This window comes from Gambusia affinis, linkage group LG15 (assembly GCF_019740435.1).
Source record: "Gambusia affinis linkage group LG15, SWU_Gaff_1.0, whole genome shotgun sequence".
Lineage (NCBI taxonomy): Eukaryota > Metazoa > Chordata > Actinopteri > Cyprinodontiformes > Poeciliidae > Gambusia > Gambusia affinis.
The window spans coordinates 23,340,921-23,362,178 of NC_057882.1; the positions used below are offsets into that span (position 1 = coordinate 23,340,921).

Consider the following 21,258-nt stretch of genomic DNA (forward strand, 5'->3'; position numbering starts at 1 on the left):
TGACAAACCTCTGAAGCCTCTGCAGAACAGATTTATTTATAATTAAATTAAATTACAAACAGATTGTCAATGACTTGATTACTTGATTTTTCTTTGGGGTGTTAGAGGAAAGGGGGCTGAATGCAAAATGCCTGCTGTACTTTTCAAATTTCAATATGGATCTTCATCCTTCTATTTAATAAGTATGTCCCAATTTGTGTTGGTTTATGGAATCCAATAAAATAAACATGAGTTTGTGGGTGTAAGATGTCCAAATAAGGAAAAATTCAATGTAGTATGAGTACTTAAAGCAATATAAGTCAACATGTGGTCTGATGCTACGCTTCTTACAGTCTGTAATACAATTAAATGATCGCCAGATGGCAGTGTAGGACAAAAAGTAAAACTGACACAACTCACCTGATGTTGATTGCGTTTGGGTCCCATGAAGATGATTTTTTAAAAACATATATAGCCTCTATACACATTTCTAAACCTATGAATAATTGAAAAAATATATACAGCTAGCAATATGTGGATTATGAACAGCTGAATTATCCATATGATGTGATAGATTTTCAAAGTAAAAATCAGCAGTTGTTTTTTTTTTGAAACATTTCTATTTTTAATTTCATCATCTCGATTTAAATGAATTTATAATAGAATTTTTTCCATATTATTTTCCAAACGATTTCACCCTCCCAATGTAGAATCTGGAATTTACGAGGCACTGTCAAATGCAATATTAATTTAGCTTCCACTTTAACCAAACAAACGAGACCGGGGGATTAAGGAGGCGAAACATCCCTCTAGCGGCCAGCAGCTACAGCGGGTGTAGCTCCACGGAGAAGAAGAGGTTGTGCTCGGATTAGGGGGTTGGGCTGCCTTTGCTTAACGGAAACCCGCTGCCTGACATCCAGCTTGTCCTCGGCGGCGCAGTGTTGCTTTCCCGCAGCATCAGCAGCAGCGACACCGCAGCGCGGCTTCACCTGCTCCCCAGAGCTCCATCCTCTGGTCCGCACTCAGCGCTGCCGCAGACCAGAGCAGGAGGACGGACAAGGACTAACAGCTCGAAGTAAGTGGCATCACTTTCCTTGGATAAAACGGCGGTGAGAGAATGTATAGTCTGTTTTTCCTCCAAAACCAAAGTCGTGCGTAAAATGGCCATGGTTTTGCATATTATCGCAAACCCAGAATAATTTCTGCCTGTAAACAAATCCACAAGCTGACAATATATCTGTGACTTCTGAACTTATTTCTCTGTGTTTGTTCCGGGGAGCATGAAGTGTACTGTTTTTTGTTTGTCTGTTTGTTTTCAGGAGCAGCTCTTGAGAGAAATAAAGGAATACAGCAAAGCTGACGATGGTGAAACTGGGGAGTAATCTTCAGGACAAAGGGGCCAAAGCTGTGAGTGTTGAGGACGGCTTTCAGAATGTGCCCCTCATTACTCCTCTGGATGTTGGCAGCCTCCAGAGCCAAGCACCTGACAAGGTGAGACACGTACAGCCCACCAGCTCTGTGGGTTTTATCTGTGCTTGTGTATAAGGGACAGCAGAGCCGGCCTGAGGTATAAGCAAACTTGGTGACAGTTATGGAGCCTCAGGAAAGATGCAAGTTTATGTTTACAAATAAAGTAGCTAAAACAAATAAAGCAAAAACGCCGTCAGCAAAGGAGATGCTGTGGAGTTTTTCCAATAACTTCAAAGAAAGAAAAATTTCAGCTTTATTCTTCATAGAGGTGTTAATTCTGACTGAAAAAATGGAATAATAAGATTATCTTAAGTTTTGCAGTGAAGCATATGTTCCTCTCTATATGTAGTTATTTGTGTCAGTTCCATTATCTTGGTTGATGCATTTAAGATTGAAGAGAAAGCAATTTGAGTTTTTACTTTTGTTGCATTCAACAAAGGGGGCAACACTTACAGATCAGAGCCAATCAAGGGAGAATCGTCCAATTCTGACAATTATTCTAACATTTGTCTGGACATTTTCCCCCACATGATTTTGGGGGTGATGTATGCAACATGCCAGCTCAGTTGTTAGGGAAGATATGCTACAAAGCTTAACAGAAATTGAGTGTGAAAAGAATTGGTTTTATGACACCCCTAGTTTAAAAAGTATTTATGGAAATAGCCATAATCTACAAATTATTTGTGCTTATTAACTGCAAGTACTACATTGATTTGGTTGGCTGCAGAAAGTCAGCACATGATTCCTAAAAGATATTAGGAATATTAACAACCTCTTCCCCCATTTATTGTCAACTAAAAGTTCTCCTGTACCTTTAACCAATAGAAAAACTAAATCATTTGCCAGGAAAACTTTGTCCACCTTGTTTGTTAAGAAGAAGATCAGTGACCGGAACCAAATATGATTTGCAGTACACATTTGCAGTAAACATACATGAACACATACATTGAGTTAAATTAAAATCATCCATTCTTGAAAATTATACTTTGGAAAAGATTATGTTGACATTCTATAAAGCCAATAATATATCTTACCCATTAATTTATCAGTTAAGAAAACTCAAGAAAAAATATAACATAGTTAACGCCGTTGGCTGACATGTTTTCATAGCAAAAATGTTGGAGTTTCATTTTGCACTTAACGGAAAAAGAAAAAAAAATTTTCCTGACTGCAGAAAGGGGGGAAAAATAAAATACTACCAATAAAAGGACGTTTGCTAACTCTGAGGTGGCTCAACAGGAAGTGGACCTCCAAATGACATTCTGCATAGGACCTCTTATAACTTGGGCCGGCCCAATTTGAGTGATCATGTCAGGGAGAGCTTTATTGGATGTGCATCTGTCTGTCTGTTTCTGTTGCCATTTAAGTCGATGTTGTTGATCCATGCCATCCTGAAACCCTCTTAACTAGAATAACCCCTTCCTCCAAAGTACTTACACACACATTAACACACACGCCTATGATGTTTGATTCATCCACACATTCATTCATCTCAGCTGTCTCCCAGCTGTGTCCTTTGTTTTCCAGCTGAGATTAGGAGACAGATTTGGTGCCAGACAGCTTGTCATTTATCATCCTGACATGCCATAGTAACTCCGCCGCTGCTCGTTAATCCAGTCACCATGGCGGTGGAGCAGAGCTGATTGGTGCATCTATCTGCGGGGTTGAGACAGAGAGCTGTGCTGATTGCACATTATGGAAATGAATGGAACGAGGCAATAGGCAAGCTCATTATCACTTTCAGCACATTTGGAGGCTTTATGTATGAAATGTGTTTCAGTATTTTGCGACGTTCCGTGCAGTAATTATAGCTCCATTATTTCATTTTTCTGATGCTTAAATCTATATTTTTACCTTTGTGCTACTCATCAGTTTATTGAAGATAATTTTTTTCCAACTTGAATAAGTTGAATAAGTTATTCAAGTTTTTTCCAACTTGAATAACTCCAGTGCAAACAACCTGGAGGTTGTTTGCACTCCTGAGTCAACACAGCATCTTAATTATCTTCCGAATATAAAGTCATCTTTAGCTGAGTGGCTTTAAATAGGAAACAGCACTGGCATCAGATGAAAAATATTTGTCTGTTGCCCGTTTTCCAGGTTTTTTGTGGCTTTAATGTGAGTTCATTCAGTAAGCAGTTGGTGTTTTCTGCTTGTAGCTGGGAATAGAGTCAATTTTATGTGCTTTGTGTTGGACGTCACTGCAGATTTTCTTAAGATTCAGATGATTACCTGTATTTTGATTGGTTGGGGTTGGGGCAGCAGAGTTGCCCAAAGTATCATTCATGCAGAACCTCCATCAGTGAGCGTACAGACAACAGCTAGTTTAATTTGTGGTATGACATTTATCAGAAGAATACTTTTCAGGCTTCTTTGGTGCAGGTCTTAGATAATGGCTATGTAGTTTCAAATTCTTACCAATAAAGAAATTTAAATTTTATGCTGCAAAGGTATGCAACATCCTAAATATCAAAATAACAAATTCCTGTAGAGAAAACAAACAATTTATTTCTCATTGTGTTATGTACCCTTCTTAGCCATGAAATTATGAACACTAAGTGGAGTCAACTTACCATCACAGTATTGGAATAGACTTCACAGGAAAAGAAGCACTGTTTCTTTTCACAGCTACAGGCAAGTAAAACGTTTGGTTACTTAAAAAAAAATAGTAATAACTGTAGACGTTGACAAAGATGTCAATAGCATGTATCATTTTTCTCATCAGTATTTGAAAATAATCTAATGCTTTGCTCTTTATTCAAAATTATTGTTTTTTTTCATATTTGTCTAAATTTGAAATATTCCTTAAATAACAAAATCTGATGCAAAACAGAATAGATTTTGATGTAAGTTAAGTATTTTGCCCAAAAATTATCCAGGATTATTACAATAAACTGTGTGCACAAGTTTGCCTGGAAGATAAAAGTGCATTTTTTATGTGCTTGCATAATTTCTACTAATCTGTAATAACACACACAGACAAAGAAATGCATAATAAAGAAAATATAAACAACAATTTCTACTGAGATTTATTTGCAGAAAAAGAATCTCTAAAACCATTTTGCATGCAAAATTGTTACATTTTTAATATACTAGAGACATCTGAAGATGGGTTCTTGGTATTTAAGTTATTTTTTAATCTGACGCAATCATACAGCTGCTGTTAAAGCACGCAGAAAGTCAGTGCACGGTCTGCACCCACATTTATTCTGCTTAGGGAGCCACCGTCTCTTTCCATTTAATAAATCTGGTAAATGACTTGTCCTTCAGTGCACTTACACACTTGCATTTTTACTCCCAACAACAATTGCTCGTTTCCAGCAGCGTGCATGTCGAGTGCAGCCTTGTGAACACATGCAAGTGAGTGTGTGAATTGTATGTCGGTCATGTCTGCAGCGACCAGTTTGTAAATGGACATCAGTCAAGCTGTCAGTTATTCCCCACTGATTAAATCAGTCCCAACAGAATCAAGAGCAGCGAAACTGCAGCCATCAGAACCTGAACATGCTGTATAGAAATATTCATGTTGTTGTTTTACTGCATTTTTGTTCTGTCAAAGATTGCACTTGTTTCCTGCTTGTGAATAAAGTTGCTGACATATGATGCAGATATTGCATGCCATTTCTCTGCTTCACAGTAAGAAAGCTGCTGGTCCAGACTCTGAATGCTGATGCATGTTTGTCCTTGCACAAGACACAAAGTTGGAAAGATTATTTGTCTTTAAGTTTCTTATTTGTAAGCAGAGTTAATTGTTAGAATTTGTGCTTCTAGCAGGGAGAGCATGGATGCAATTCAAGGCAAAAATAAATTCAATCTGTACCTATACAAAGAATACAGAATGATAACTGAGGTAAGGAAGAATACAATTAACAACTCTCCCATAATTTATTTGTTCAGAACAACATGGACAAGGATTCAAGGTCTTCCACAAAGTCACAGCGTAAGAGACACAAAATAAGTTTTGTTAGGATTCTTCTGCAATTTAAAATGTTGAATTAAATGTCAGAAACAGTTTACTTCCTTCTGTTTTTGGTAGGTTTATCACACTTAAATGTTTCAAATCATTAAACAAAATTTACTGCCAGACAAACATAGGCTGAGAAAATACACAATGCAGTTTTCAAACAATGACTTAATTTTTCTAGGTAGAAAAAAATCCAAACCAACCTAAGACAGTAAGAAAAAACTAATTGCACCTTAAACAAAGTAACTAGTTTTCTCAGAATTGGCTGGAAAATTTTTTTTTGGTGAACTTTACATTACTAAAGAGAAATCTTGGCCCTCTCTTCTTCTTCCACATTGGAGGTAGTTTAAAGACATGCAGTTTTTGTTTAGGTCATACCACAGCATTTCAATTGATTCAAGTTTGGGCTTTGATTAGGCCATTCTAAAAGCTTTTAAGAGTTGGTCATCTTGGTGTTCTTCAGACCATTCTTGTCATTCATTAACCCTGTGAGCTTGAGAATATGGTCACAAACTAAAGATCAGACGACCTTCTTCAGTATTCATGGTTCCATCAGTTACAACAAGCTGTTGAGATCCTGGAGCAGCAGTGATCAGATCATCCAGATCCTCCCACCACTATATTTAAATGAAGGATTGATGTTCTACTTCTGATGTAACATCTTCCAAAAATACTCTTTTGGCTCATCAGTCCCCAAAACATCAAGATGTTCTCGTCTCTTACAGCTTTATACCATATAGATAATCTAAAGGGATTTTGTGTTATATGCGCTTCCTTCATTTTACTGTGCCTTACTAAAGTAGAAAAGTCTGTTAGTACATTTTGTTCTGTCAATTAGTTGAAATAATGTGATGGATTACTTTGGGGGCTGCACAGTTGGTAGAGCTGTTGCCTTGCAGCATGAAGGTCCTGGGTTCGATTCCCGGCCCGGGGTCTTTCTGCATGGAGTTTGCATGTTCTCCCTGTTCATGGTGGGTTCTCTCCGGGTTCTCCGGCTTCCTCCCACAGTCCAAAAACATGACTGTCAGGTTAATTGGTCTCTCTAAATTCTCCCTAGGTGTGAGTGTGTGTGTGTGTGTGTGTGTGTGTGTGTGTGTGTATGGTTGTGTGTCCTGTATGTCTCTGTGTTGCCCTGCGACAGACTGGCGACCTGTCCAGGGTGACCCCGCCTCTCGCCCGGAACATAGCTGGAGAGGAACCAGCAACCCTCCTGACCCCATTAGGGACAATGGTGAACAGAAAATGGATGGATGGATGGATGGATGGATGGATGGATGGATGGATGGATGGATGGATGGATGGATGGATGGATGGATGGATTATTTTGGATTTTAATGCTAAACCCTCAGAGCTTGAACATCAAAGTCACAGTGAACATTGAAAAATGCAGTGAACACATATTTCTGTATTCAGAAAATCTGCATTTTCTGCTCTTTCATTCACGGTTTTCTCGTGACAACTGTTTTTTTGTTTGTTTTTTTAATGTTTTACACAAATCCTACAGTCACTCTATAATGTTTGCTTTTTTCTTAAGGAGAATACAAATGTCTAACTATTCTAGTGTTAAGTGCTTTCCAGCTGTACTTGCTAAAAATGCTGTGCAATGCTCAGCAGGTTATGCACATTTTCCTGAACAAAGCTGCTAGAGATAACACTGAAGCTGTGACAGAAACCTGGAGCAATAAACTAAGCAAACTGTGAAATAATAATAATAATTAGAAACGTGTTTTAGCACTTCATACAGCCAAAAGGAGGATGCTTAATTTTTGGAATTGCCTTTCAGTGTTATTTTGGTGTTCTTCATTTATTTTGACCTTAAACATAAAAAATTGGAATGTGCTCCTAAAAGTAAATCCTTAGAATAAAAATGTCAGTATTGCTGAATTCAGGGCAGTTTTTTGGACATAATTTAGAAAAATAAAATTGATTGTTCATCTACTTATTTGAGACTGTTGTTTTAAATCTGCCCTCCAAAGCTCACAGGAATGATTTCTGGCTCACATGATCAGTTCTGGACCTCAGATCACCCTTTTGGTTCTGAGTAGCTTTACAAACACATACACTGCCTGTGGAGGACTGCGTTGTAGCTGCGGTATATTTTCTCATGGTCTCTCAGTGCTCTGTATTTAGATAGTGTGTAACCCAGCTGAGCTGCTTTAATAGCTACTCTTACTCTGGGTTTGTGCTGCTGTGCACTTAGAGACTGATTAATTCCTCTGATATTGGGAGAAGGCAAACCGCTGCTTTTATTTTCCAGATCAAAAAGGCTCACTATGAGAAGCCAACAGTGCTTCAGGGCATTTTCCTTCTTTGAACGTTATTAGTCAGATTTAAAAATGTAGAAAACATTTTACATTTATTGCCAATGCTAGATAGATGTATAAAAACCTTTAAAATGAATTAATCTGGAGATGTTCTTCCCCCTGCGTTACAATCCTCAGTGTAATGTGATGGGCAAAAAAATGAGCCCTTACCCTATCCTGTTTGTTGAATTCCTTTTAATTATTTTCAGAAGTTATAATTTAAAGCCTTTTCTTGATTTTTAAAAGTCACATGCATGAGATCAATAGCATTTTGTTGCCTTTCCTACTTTTTGAAGAGTCGAAGTAAAATTAACGTTTAGGTTGCATCATATTTACACCACAGGGAAACAGTTTGTATGTATGAATATTACATACTTCAAACACAGAATATAAAAAAAACAAAATGCTAGTTATATTTATTTTAATTTGGTTGTTAGAGGTGCCACAGTAATAAAAAAAAATATTTATATTTTCTGTTTTTGTTTAGGCCACAACAATAATATCCCTGAGGTTGTTCACCCTTTATAATGTTTACTATTAGAAGTTGAGAGTGCAATATGTAAGTTATCTTTACGTTTAAGGCCTATATCTTTTTATTTACTTTCTTGTGGTAGCAGGTTGTGATTTATTTCTAAATTCTCTGCCTCTAACTGCAAACTAAATATGATTGTAAATCCAACATGATTGGATTTGCAATCGTGTGGAAATAGATGTACGATTAGGAGATCAGGCCTTCTTGTCCATATTTGCTCTGAAACATGACATGTTAATATTTATGTTCTGAGCTCCTACCAAAGACAAGCAACATCACCAATGTCTGTTTGCAGTTCTAATCAAATAAATATAACAACATAAAAAGAGCGGCTGATTAAACATTAATCACCTTTGATTAAAATATCACTTGATTCTCTTGGAAGTGCTTCAACAAAGAGAGATTCCAATTTTTCTTATTTATAAAACATGTTGTTTATACCTTTATTCATAAAGAAACAAAAGAATCCAAGATGCCAAGAAAAAAAAAATGAAAAGACTGTCTGCAGCTGTCTTCCACACTGAACCTTGCCAAAAACCTACACTCCCACAGCTTGCTCTCCAGGGATTACAGATAAAACAGCAATCACTGCTGCAGCACACTGGGAAAGACACACAGAAAGAGGAATTCTGATGGATTTCCTGCAAGAAAGATCAAAACTGAACTAAACATATACAGATAAAGTTTTCTTGTAGATGTAAATTGTTCTCATTTTTATGCCACATTCTCTTCACTTATTCAAATACACAATTGAGACTTTCAAGGCATTTTAAAGGAACATCTAAATATTTTTCATCTGCTCGCAAAAGTATTAATACCCCTTCTGCTTTCACATATTTTGCTATGTTACAACCACAAACCTATTTCGTTGGGATTTTATGTGACATGCAAATACAAAGTAGCACATACTTATTGAAAAGAAGGATGCATGGTTTTCAGTTCTCTATTTTTTTTTTTTTTTTACAAATAAAATATGAAAATAACATTTGCATTTATATTCAAACTTTTGATACTTTGTAGATCCGTCTCTTGCAGATAGTACAGTCTATTGTGGCATTTAGCTATGCAGATATCCAGGGACTGAAATCTCATCTCATTAGTCTCAACTAATCTTTTGCTAAATGGTTTTGGTCAAATTGCAAATGGATCTTTGTTTTCCTTTTTTTAAACAGCGGTTTTGTTCTTGCCATTCTTAAATAAAGATCATTCAACCTAAACTGCAAATCTTTTTGGGTGTTTTTACCTCAATGATCTCCTTTCCAATCCTGTCAGTTTAAGTGGACAGCCCTGTCATCACATTAAAATAACCAATTTGTGCATTGATGTTTTGTGGTCCTAAGATTCTTACATGTTTTTGGTGTAAATCATGACTTTCTAAAACAAATTGAAATGCATCTCCATTTCTTACAGAGAAACATTTAAAGGTCACATGCTTTCAATGTTTTTAAAATAAATATTACTCATGGAAAATTAGATTCTCCAAGGCTGAAGTGTTGCTTGAGCCGCAATCATTAGCCTAGCTTTTCTTGATGTTGGACCGTAAGTCTTGCTGGCAGAAAAAAAAAAGAGCAGATAGTCAGCAGCCGTGCAAGAGATGAAAAGACAGGTAGAACGATGCTTTGCAATGCAGCCAGTGTAAGGCAGCAACATCAAAAAGGTGCAGCAGGGGAAACATTGTGGGGATTGTTGTTTGTGAGATATACATAGTATTATTGAGCCAGGAAAGTGTGTAAAAATATCAGAAAAAAATAAAAACTGAATTTCTGATATTGATTTCTTGTTTTGGATCTTCACATCTTGACGCACCTAATAAATAAGGAATACTGCATGACTTTATTAAAGGGGGTAAGATTTGTCTTGATGTTGTCCACTATCATGGATGAGAGCCACCTTACATCTGTGGGTTTGTTTGCTGTTCCAGTCTTTCTTCTAATCGCTCTAAAAATACCCTGCTTTCGTATTTGAGGGGCAGCTTTCCAGGCATTAGTTCGTGTTTCAGAAGGACCTATTTTAGGATGAGATTAATGGTTGCAAATTAATGGTTGAAAATTAAAGGTTGCGTTTGGGTGGATTTAACTTCTGTTTAGGAACCAGCTCCAGTATTTCACTCAAACTGCAGGAATTCTGTGATTCTCGGAATCTGTGTCTTAAATCAAGACACATGTAGACAAAGCAATGGAGAAGTAAAGAGACCAGAAAGAGCAAATCCTACAGGAATAATGATACAAGCTAGAGCAACAAAGAACTAAACTAAAGATATATTTAGGAGACAAAACACAGGGAGTAGAACTAAAATGGTGCAGATACATTTAATATTTCAAGTTATGTGGCAATATAGTTATTGTACATCTTCCAAAGGTTTTCTTTTATTTCTAGAATCAAATAGAATGGCTTTCTGCAACAAAAACATGAGTTGAACTATGTCTCCCTTTGGTACTTGTTCAGTTTAGGCATCGAATGGTTGCATGGCGTTTAAACAAATACTTTTCATCCAAACAAAGGGCTTTAAACAATACCTATCATATGACAAAAACAAAACTGTGGTAGTTTTGAAACATATATTTTATTAAAAGTACTACCATGCCTTTGTTGGAGTTCTCTGGTTCTCTTCAAAGTTTGTTTATGATTTTGATGAAGTGATGGTGTAGTAAATGTCTAACATTTCATTCGATTTGTTTGGATTATATTAGATACAAATATTGATATGCTACATTTACTCACCTTGACCAGCAGGTGTTTGAGCCTGAAGGTAAAAATAAGCCTTTCAGGCCAACTAACTCTGAATTAGTTGTTGTTCTTCAATTAAAATACATTTTAAAAATCTTTATAAGGCCTTTTTATGGGAAAAAAAGTAAAACATTATGTAAAAATAGCAGTTATCGTGTGGCATAATGCTAAAGCTATAAAACTCTGAATGTAGATTCCTGCAATGAAGCAGCAGAACAGCATGTTGTTAAAGACGTTTTTCTTTTACAGATTTAAATGAAAACACTTATTCTTCAGTAAAGCTTTCCTAATGTCCCTAGACTTTATCCAGCTAGTTAGTTATTACAGATGACTTATTATAGCTGTTCATTTAAAGTACCTGTAAGAATATTTACAATATCCTATCAGTAGAATAGCTAAATGTATCTATGTCTCTATTTTGTGTCCTTCAAGGATATATAAACTGCAAAAGCTGAACTAAACCCACAAAATACATGTGCTCAGGAATGACCACAACAAAAATGTAATTAATAACCTTAAATATGTCTTTTGACATCTTATACTGAAAAAAGCTTGTGTTCATAAATTGTTGGTTTTCAGAACAAAGTGGGACCCTTCTAATCAGGGAAGGTGGTGCTGGTGGCTAAAGACGCGTAAAAATGAGCTAAAGTTGATTGATAGCCACTTCACTGGGTAATACGAAACAAAGGAGTGAGACGTGGGGGTGGGGAAAATGTAATGAAACAACATAAACCTCATTGTGTTTGAAACCTGAAAGCTCTGAGCATTTTGTTGTGAAATGACTTCAAGAATGAGAAAGTTGTCGTAAAAAATTAGACATTAAAAATGGCAAGCAAGGCATTTTGTGCTGCGATACCGACACCCACGGGGCCTCTGCACCTCAGGAGTCCGACGAAACGCGTGGCATTCACCTACTGCAGCTTTCAGCTTTCAGATAACAGCACTGTGGAGCAAAACGAAAGCATTTTGTTCAGATAGTGGAGTCGGTTTGTGTGCACAGCAGTTTCTGGCTTTGTCTCAAAGTGACAGTGAGCTGCTTAGCAGCAGCACAATCAGCCACAAGGACACTGAGACATTGGCCTTGTTTTTCTTTTCTCCTCCACCCCATTTTCCTTTGCCGTGTTCAACATCTCTTACCCCAAAATCTTGGGGATTACTACTAGGGATTGCAAAACAGCAGCTTAAACACTGTGTCCATTTCAGGATTGCAGTGGTGAATTTTCATCATCTATAATAATGAAGCCATATTTTATAAGTGTGAATAGAAGTCATAGTGCAAACTTTATGCAGAAAGAGTGCAGACCAGGATTTGAACCCATGACCTTCCTCTGCTCGGCAGTTCATGGATTATAGTTGAGAATCATACTGTTTACTGTTAATTTGTTGTGTTTCATCCAAAGTCAAATATTTGTGCTGTAGTGTTCATATTTAATTCATGTTTTTAATATGTTGTTCTAAAAGCAACATTTCTGAGATACGAGGCGGTGCCATTGTATGAAAAGCTTGAGAAAAATTATGTTTGTGTTTAAATTTTATGTGGTTTTTTTCTTAAGGTGGTGGTGAAAACTCGGACAGAGTACCAGACAGAGAAGAAACGGCTGAAGGTTCCCAAGGTGGAGGAGTTTACTATCAGCTTCACCGATGGGGTTTCAGAGAGACTCAAGGTAAACATTCAATTTTATTGTTCTTGTTCTTAAACCTTTGGGATTATAAAAAATATAGTGTGTTGTTTTCTTCTACAACAATCAAACTTTAATAACTGAAATAACTAATAAATAATTGATTGCAGGTACTACAGATAAAACTGTGAAGGTCTATGTTTCACTCAACCAGCTGCAGCTAGGTGTCTAAATACTGTTTCATTAGACCAGTCTTTTTTTTGGTAAATTTGAAATGCAAACTCTTCAAAGAGCAGCATTTTTATTCCAACCAAAGAAGAATAATCTATTTACCAGGAGTTCACTATCTGCGATTAAAAACTTGATGACAGTGTCTCAACATTACAAGTTCAGACCCTGCTGCACCTTATGGTCTTGTACTTAAATATAAGGTTAGATATTTATTGGGTTGAAGTAACAAATTATGCTATATTGAAAAAGTGGGTGAAGTGTGACAATATGGTGTCGTAGCCCAAGACAGAGATATTGTCTTGAGTGGGGAAAGAAACAGTCATGTCATTGTGCTTACTGATGAGTTTATATTTAGTATATTAAGTGTGTATAGAAATGGACTGAATACACAGCCCTGTGGTGCTCTGGCGTTGATGGTGACAGCTGTACAGAGGAAATTGTGCTTGAGATCATTAATCCAGGTGTGGATGTTGGGGTTATTCAGATTCTGGTGAAGCTAAATGTATCAATGTGTCATATCGGAAAAAAAAAAAATGTTGGCAAAAATAAATTTCTGTCTTGGCTTTTCTGTACTTATGTGTTTTGCAAATCATATTTAATCTCTGTTTTACATCTCAGTGGAAAAGAGTAACACATGTAACTCCAGCACTGTGTGTGTGTGTGTGTGGGGGGGGGGTGCGTGTGTGTGGTGTGTTTGTGTGAATCACACAGTCACTGTTCCACAACGTCTGCATGACCCAAAACACTGTCTGTTAGGTCTTTCTGTCGTCACGGGAGACCAGAGAGATCTCATGTTGTCATGGCAGCAAAAAAAAAAAAAAAAAAACCCTCCATGGCAACCCCGACAGAGAGCAAAGGAGGAAACGTGCGTGAACAGAAATGTGCAAATGTGTAAATGAAAAGTGTAACTCTCATCTGAAAGGTGTCTGTCAAAGACAGAGAGGAAACAACGACAAGGAATGTCCTGGTGGAGGGAAAATGAGGCTTTTTCAAAAGTATGCTTCTTTAATTATATTATCTTTGTCTAATTATTTAAAAATATGTATTTTTACTAAACATTGCCTTTCAGAAAATAAATGTATGACCACGTTTAAGGAGCCTAGTTTAATGCTAGGGGTTGGCATGACTCCTTAGAGAGCCATTTATCTTTTAGAAACGTTATAAATACCTTCATCTGTTTTACTGTTATTGGCCTCAGAGCTATAAGAACAATAATATAAAAACACCAACTCTGAAATAACAGCAGCAGAGCTGCATTACAAAGTTATATTGGTCATAAGACACCAAAGATTGCAATGTGTGACTTTCTTGGATCCATTGGACTGGTTATCGTGTTGTGATGAATGGCGTTTGTATCGGTGTCCTTCGACCTTTTCACTGCAAACCTTTTTTTTCCTAAACGGTACTTTTTAACCACAAACATGCCTTGAGATCCAAACAGCAGTAAATCCAAAAATACCCTAATCCATTTTTTTGTAAACATGTGGATACAGCATATTTGTGGTTTTAATAAACAAGGGACTGATTTGAACTAGGATGCATAGCAAGAAATATCAAACATCCTTTTTAAGAATTACTGAGTGGACCATAGACTCCTAGTAGAAAATTTATTTGGCCTGTTTTTGAAGTTTATTCTGTTTTGGATTTGTTGGATTAGGTTATCTTCTCTGCCTTGTCGCACTACATCCGTTTTTGTTTGGCAAAAATGCATTTCAGTCTCTGTGATTTTGTGCGATCTCTCTTAGTTTTTCTTTGCTGAGCTGAACCGTTTGCTTCGCTTGACAGACGGAGCTGATTCTGCAGGCACAGAAACATCCACAAACGTAGTTCACAGAGCGACGCGCACCCTTCTGTGCAGAGCAAACATTTTCAGTCGAAATGCTTGCATGCACATCTTCTCTCTCTTCAAAGTCGTGCAGATTGTGTTGATGGATGAAGAGCTCAGATTGTGAAATGCTCTTTAATCTGCCCTCCCTCTCCGCCTTGTTTCCCAACACTCTACCCGGTTCTCGTGTCTGTCTTTTCACTTCATATGTATCTCTGCTGGCAGGACAGCTTTCTATTTTAATCTTTTTCTGTTTAATTCCCCACTAGAACTGTTACAGAACACTTTTACTTATAAATGATATATCATTTTTGCTGACCTTAACCACTTACTATAGCACAATCTTCAATGGCAACCTGTAAACCTCTAAAAAATTGATGTCAAAGTATAGTAGGAAAGTCATCCAACTTTCTTCTTATCCATTTCACCAGATCCATTCATCCCCAGTTCCTCTATTTTTCACAGTAAAACTTCTACTTATAGCAAACTGAGTTGTCATTGAGTCCTTACTCTCTCCCTCCTTTTCTGGATCCATAAGGGAGGTCAGTCTCCTTGATTCGTCCCTTGCCTCCTGTCTCTACTCCTCTCTTCCTCTCTGTCCCTCTTGATACTCCCAGCAGGTAGAAGCTGTCTTTTCTCTTCAGGTATGTTTTGTTCCATAAAGCTTTAGAGGAAACAATTTCCCACCTTTTTAAGAATCAAACCTTTAAATTGAAAGCTTCTGAATTTCCTGGCGTTCGGATGAAACCGAACTTTGAGAGATTCTAAATATTTCTCACTGTCTAACAATATACATTTATTATTTCAGGTCAGTTTGGATTGACAAAATTATTTCTATGTGCTACATACAGAATAATGAGGTTGTCGATTTGTTAAGATACTCTAAGATTTAAAGTATTATGCCTTTAAATCTTTTGGGAAAATGAAGATAATGATGTCATGACTTTGCAAATGTTGCATTTCATTACATTTATTTCATATTTAATTTTTTTCTACATTCATTTAAAAGAAACTCATCAGACACAGCTTGCTTGTGTGATATCATTAAAGAAAATTTAATAAAATCAAAAAATACATAAAGGAGGTATTAATGATCCTCTACATATGTAGTTCATCCTTGGATATTTTTCATATCCTGACTGTGCCTCATTCATCTCTTAAAACAATCACTTGGAAGGCATGTGGATGTTCGGGTTCTGGATGTGGTGGGATGCAAGATGTTCGCATCAACTAGAAAACAAAAGCTAATGGCTTGTGAAGCTGCTGACTGAGTAAGAGTGCCATCATCCACAGTGAAGTAAATAGCATTATTTGAAAAGCAATCTTAAAATCAAATTACAGTTTGTAAATGCACTGAGGAATAAAGACGTTTATTTCTGGAAACATGTCCTATATGCTGAATAAACTAAATTTAAAGTGTTTAGCAGTAATGGAGGACAATAGATGAAGTTAATGGACTTCACAAAATAAATAGTATCATGAGCAAAAAATATTATGAGACAGATGAACAAGAAAGTCCATGTTAGTTTGATTTAGTGAGAAAAAAAGGTTTCTTTCATGTATGTAAATATATGATTTTGACAGTGCAATCAACAGTCTCTGTGGCTGACAGTTTACAGGATATTACTGTGACAAAACCACAGTTAATGTATTTTGTCTTTAAACTAAAAATCCTAGATACAATTTGCTACTTGGTTAATAATTAAAAAATATCAATCAGCATACATGCACGCTGCCTTGATATCTCAACATTAAAGTAAACTCATTAATTGTAGTTATTTTAGATCATGACAGTTTTACAACTACATGAAATTTGCAGTTTATTGGTCAATTAGAAAATTAAATGAGTAACAGAAATAACACTCGAGTAGAAAGGAGGAAACAGCTAAATTTAATCTAATCTGGATTTTGAGTGGAAATTATAAGCCAGCATGACCTGAATCCTTTGTTTTTGTTTTTTCCATCATTGAGCCAACTTAAGCATTTCCTGGCAATATTCTCAGCTCCTGTAATCTGGTTGAGAAAATATTTAGCTGTTTTTTTAAAGCCCTATTACACACTGTAACACACTAACAAATAAAGATTAAATAGCAAAAATGATTCTTTGTGGAATATTTGATTGGAATTCACCTCCTTTGCTATTTTTTTTCCAGACCACTGACTTTCCCCTGAAGCAAAAGCATAAAATTGTGTTTCAGAAGCAGCACAAGGTTGGTGTTTAAAAGATGCCATAGTGGAGGTTTTGTGAAAGGCAGATTGTACTTGTACTTTAATTCCATTTCTTTTAACTGTGACCAAAATTTACCATAACTACACCCCCCCCCCCCCCCCCCTGCACTTCTCACATTGTAATTAATCTTACAATGTGAGAAGTGAAACACATGTACTTGAAGTTCATACAAGAACTTACACATTCACACTTCATTTTAAATCCCTGCACACCTTTTACTACCAAATCAGACACACTGGACACACCAGCAGACGTTAGTGAGGCTTTGCAAGAGACAGCCATCTTCCAAAACAATTATCCCATTATTACCTTCACTTTTACCTTCAGATAAAAGCTTTTCTGCAGGCTGCCGCCTCCACAAAAGGCTTTCTCTGTTCATCAGGTTGAAGGTAATTACCGCTGTAGGTTGGAAACCGTACACATTTTCCAGTTCCACGTATCGTGCCTGCCTGCTCTCTGCAGATGACTAACGGTGCACTGATTATAGGGAGTGTTCAAAGCCTTCATTGGATTTCAAACACCTACACTGATGCACATATGCGTACTCCCAAATGAACAATAGAGGAAAACAACACCACTAGTATTACTAGGATCCAAATAGTTCAAGCAGAAACTGAAGTTTAGGGGACGTTTAAGTAGCTACTTCTGAGGATAAGAATAGCTTTTTGTTGGTTCTGTAAGAGAAACATCGTACATCAAACAACTGAACTTATATGTTCAAAAGCACATATATCTTATTTGTTTTACTGAATCTCTTTAAGATACAATCCAGAATTTTCTCCAGCAGATACCTAAATGAGAAAAAGATCTCTGAATATTTAAAATAATGAACTTCCTTAACAATTTGGACAAATGTATTTATTGAATCTTATTCTTTTAGAATTGAAAATGATAATAAGAGAAGGCAAGAGAAGAATAAATAATGAATAATGTAAGAGACAAGAATGAAGGGAAACAAAATCTGAACTGTTTTGTAGGTTGAGGATCTAATTTACAAGGAAAGGACTTGGATTTATGAATAAATGAGAATATTTTATTGCTACTGAAGCTAGAAAGTGTGGAAGAAGAAAGTGGAAACAGCGGTAACTTTAGTTACACTGGTTGTAATGAAACGAGGCGACGGTTCCAGTTGAAAATTTTTTCAATTTTTGAGGTAAAAAAGTTCATACATCTGTTGCAGAGGGTAGTGGGATACATAAGGAGAAACAGTGTAAAGGGAGTTAAATAATCTTTCTAAGTCTGGAGAACATGGTATGTGAATTTCCTTCAGCAGATTGGATGAGGGAATCATAATAAACAGATTTTGTACTAGAAACTTTTTTTTTGTATTTCAACAGGTTCATATTATTATTACAACTATTTTGGGGGCAAAACATCTTAGCAACATCTCAAATTGAACATTTCATTACGGTCAAGCCATGTTACACATGAAGAATTACTTCAAACATTGACTTAATGAAAGGTAGTTTTTCCTTCACAATATTGTAGTCAAACATCAAATTTGATTACCTTCGCTTCCTGGTCTGTTGATCTGTTTACTGCTGCCTGCCACTGAAAGGCGGCAGGAGGAAGGGACACCTGGGCAGTGCACTTATCGTAACATCTAATGGGTTTTATTGATGCATTGTGCTGTTCAGTTTCAGTTGCTGGTGTCATGCCAAAAAGTAAGAGTCTACCAAAAATGGATCACGCACCCTGGGAGATCACATGGCTTGTAAACTGCATTGTAACTCGCAGTTGTTTTCCGTTTAAAACAGATCCACAATTCTGACATGGAGGATTGACAGTATGTAGGTCATTGTTGAAAGAAAGTCAGAAGAATTCTTGTTTTGTCGTTTTCCACAAGCCATTTAAGAGACACAACAAACATGTGGAGGAATGTGATCTCATAATATAAAACCAGAAATGTTCTTGTTGCCGTACATACAAAACAATATGAATGGCAGAAAATTAAAACCCTGAAAAAATCCCATGGTGAAGCATGGTGATGGCAGCATCATGATTTGCAGTTAGCAGGAACAGGACACCAGTTAGAGCTGATAAAAAAATGAATTGAGCTCAATACTGGGAGAAATTTATTCCATACTGCATTAGTTTCATGAGTAAATTATCAAAGCCTTGTAGATATAAAACCATGTTTGCCAATTTTATCCACATATATATATATATTTTTTTCATCTAGTCAAGCTTCTGGGAAGCATATTAGGAATGTATGCATTAATCTTTAATCAAAAACAACATTCAGGGGGGCAAAATGTTCCTGACTGAGAACTGCCAACAATGTAAGTGGAAACATGAATAACGGAAACATGACTTTGATAATTCAGACCGATAAAATGAAGGAACAAAGTGAGAGGCCATGGCGCTCCCTTTCCTCTGCCTCAGTCTTTCACTTTGCTGCTCCTGTTCTGACAAGCTGAGCCATGGGAGCAATTAGGAAACGGCCTGACTGCAGAGGAAATGTCTGACCTGCCACTTCTTACTCCTCTGTTGTTTCCTCTTACACTAACATTTGTCCTCACAATTGATCCGTCTTCTGTAGGTTAGCTCCAAGCTCTGCAGACATCAAATATTTACATATTATTAGCTGCAGTTTTAAAGCAACAAAGCAAATATTTATAGACACTTCTTCATTTTCAATTTGATCATCTGTTAAAACAAAAGATTAGTCAGGAAAAGATGTTTACTGTTGGCACATTTTACTGTATTTAACTTTGAAGGTTTCACCATTCCTCAATTTAAACTAACTGTGAAAACTATCTGGCTGGGTGATTTTAAGGCAGTTAACTGCTTACCATATAACCTAAAAAAAGTGCTAAAACTATTTAAAGAAAACTTATAAAACAGTCCAAGGAAAAACAAGCTTTCTGGTGAAAAGGTGTGAGCACAACTTTAATCCCTGGGGCAGGTGTTTCTCCAGCTAGCAGAAATAACTCTGTGTAGGTGTGTTGTTGCGTAATTTCCATCAGCTATTCCTTACTGCAGTTTCAAGATTCTTTAATATATATAGCATTTTTTATAACTGTTGCAATTGGTTGGTTTTGTTATATTTATGTACTATATTACAACAACTTTTGCCAGAGACGGATTTCTCCCACTGGAGGCTAAAGTCAAACCTTGAACCTTCTAGAATTCACTGACTGTGATTAAAAGATTTTTAATTTCAGTAAATAACCTCATGTTTTATGCTTTTATATGCACATTTCTCAGTGCCTGGCAACTTTAAATAACTTCTCCTTTATCTGCATAACACCATAAATTATGTGTTTCAATTTTTTTAGCACAGGACCAAAAAGCCCTGAGTTGACAATACAGAAGAGGAAAATGTGGTTTTATCAAAAAAATTCGAATAAAAACAGAACTTTTGATAATTGTAAAATTAATTTTACTTGCTCAACAAAAATTCTGCAATTTTTTAATGAAAAAAACTAACAGTAGCAATATGTTTGTAGAAAATGCATCTTCAATTTGTTGTTGATGTAAAACATAGAAATGGCTTCACATGTCTACCTTATTGAAACAAAGGTATAAAGTTTCTTAACACTTTTGGGCTCCATTGTTTTGTTGGTGAAAAACATAGTTTAATGCCTCTAACTCTTGCTTCACAAACAAATGTAATTAATTGGTTGCCTCAAATCTGAATTTCAGTAAAAGTTATTAAATGTTTGCATTCCTATTTACTATAAAATTAAAATTTAAAACAAGAAGGTTCTGAATTCATTTTGTGTTACATAATATTTTCCATTTTAAGGAGCTGTTTGTTTAAGTAAAAAGATAAATCAAAAATGTCTCAAAATATATGCATAAGAATTATAGGTGCATCATGTAGAAAACAGATAATTGTAATTATATGTTGCTCAATACTGGGATTGCAGTATTTCTAATTAACCCAAATTTTCCTGACTCTTCTCTCGTTTTCCTTCATCATAAGTTTGACAAATGGATAATTCTACATTCTGAATGTTTCTCCATGAACTGTCTCCAAGTAGAAATATCTGTCTCTTTTCATCAATTCTACTTTTATTTGCCATTTTTCATTCCCAAGCACTTTTCTTTCTTGAAATTATTCTGACTCAGCTATTGGGCTGTCAGTGCTCAGTGGATTAAAGGGCGACTTTCTCAAATGGTTTTCTGAAGGTTTGCTGAAAAAGCAAATGGTGTTAGTGCCAATAGCTGCTTTAAAAATGAGCATAATAAATAATATTGAAGGAAAGAAAATGACCAAATAACCAAAACTGACAAGTAGATATACTGTAGTTTTCATAGTATGAAAATTTGAATTAAATTCAAGATTTATCAGGTACTGACTATGCATGAAAAGAGAAAATAGTCATTCGTTATAGTCAGTGTTTTATGCACCAATATCTATTTTCTTTCT

General features: G+C 36.1%; 1 protein-coding gene across 1 annotated transcript in view; it reads left to right on the forward strand.

Annotated features, from left to right (window-relative positions):
- Positions 1–407: 407 nt before the first annotated feature.
- nsg2 (neuronal vesicle trafficking associated 2) overlaps positions 408–21,258 on the forward strand; it is a 38,172-nt gene continuing 17,321 nt past the window's right edge. Inside the window, exons 1-3 of the mRNA XM_044141775.1 lie at positions 408–1,054; positions 1,299–1,470; positions 12,529–12,639. Of these exons, the coding sequence (XP_043997710.1) occupies positions 1,342–1,470; positions 12,529–12,639 (240 nt within the window). The 5' untranslated portion in view covers positions 408–1,054; positions 1,299–1,341. The remainder of the gene's footprint in view (positions 1,055–1,298; positions 1,471–12,528; positions 12,640–21,258) is intronic.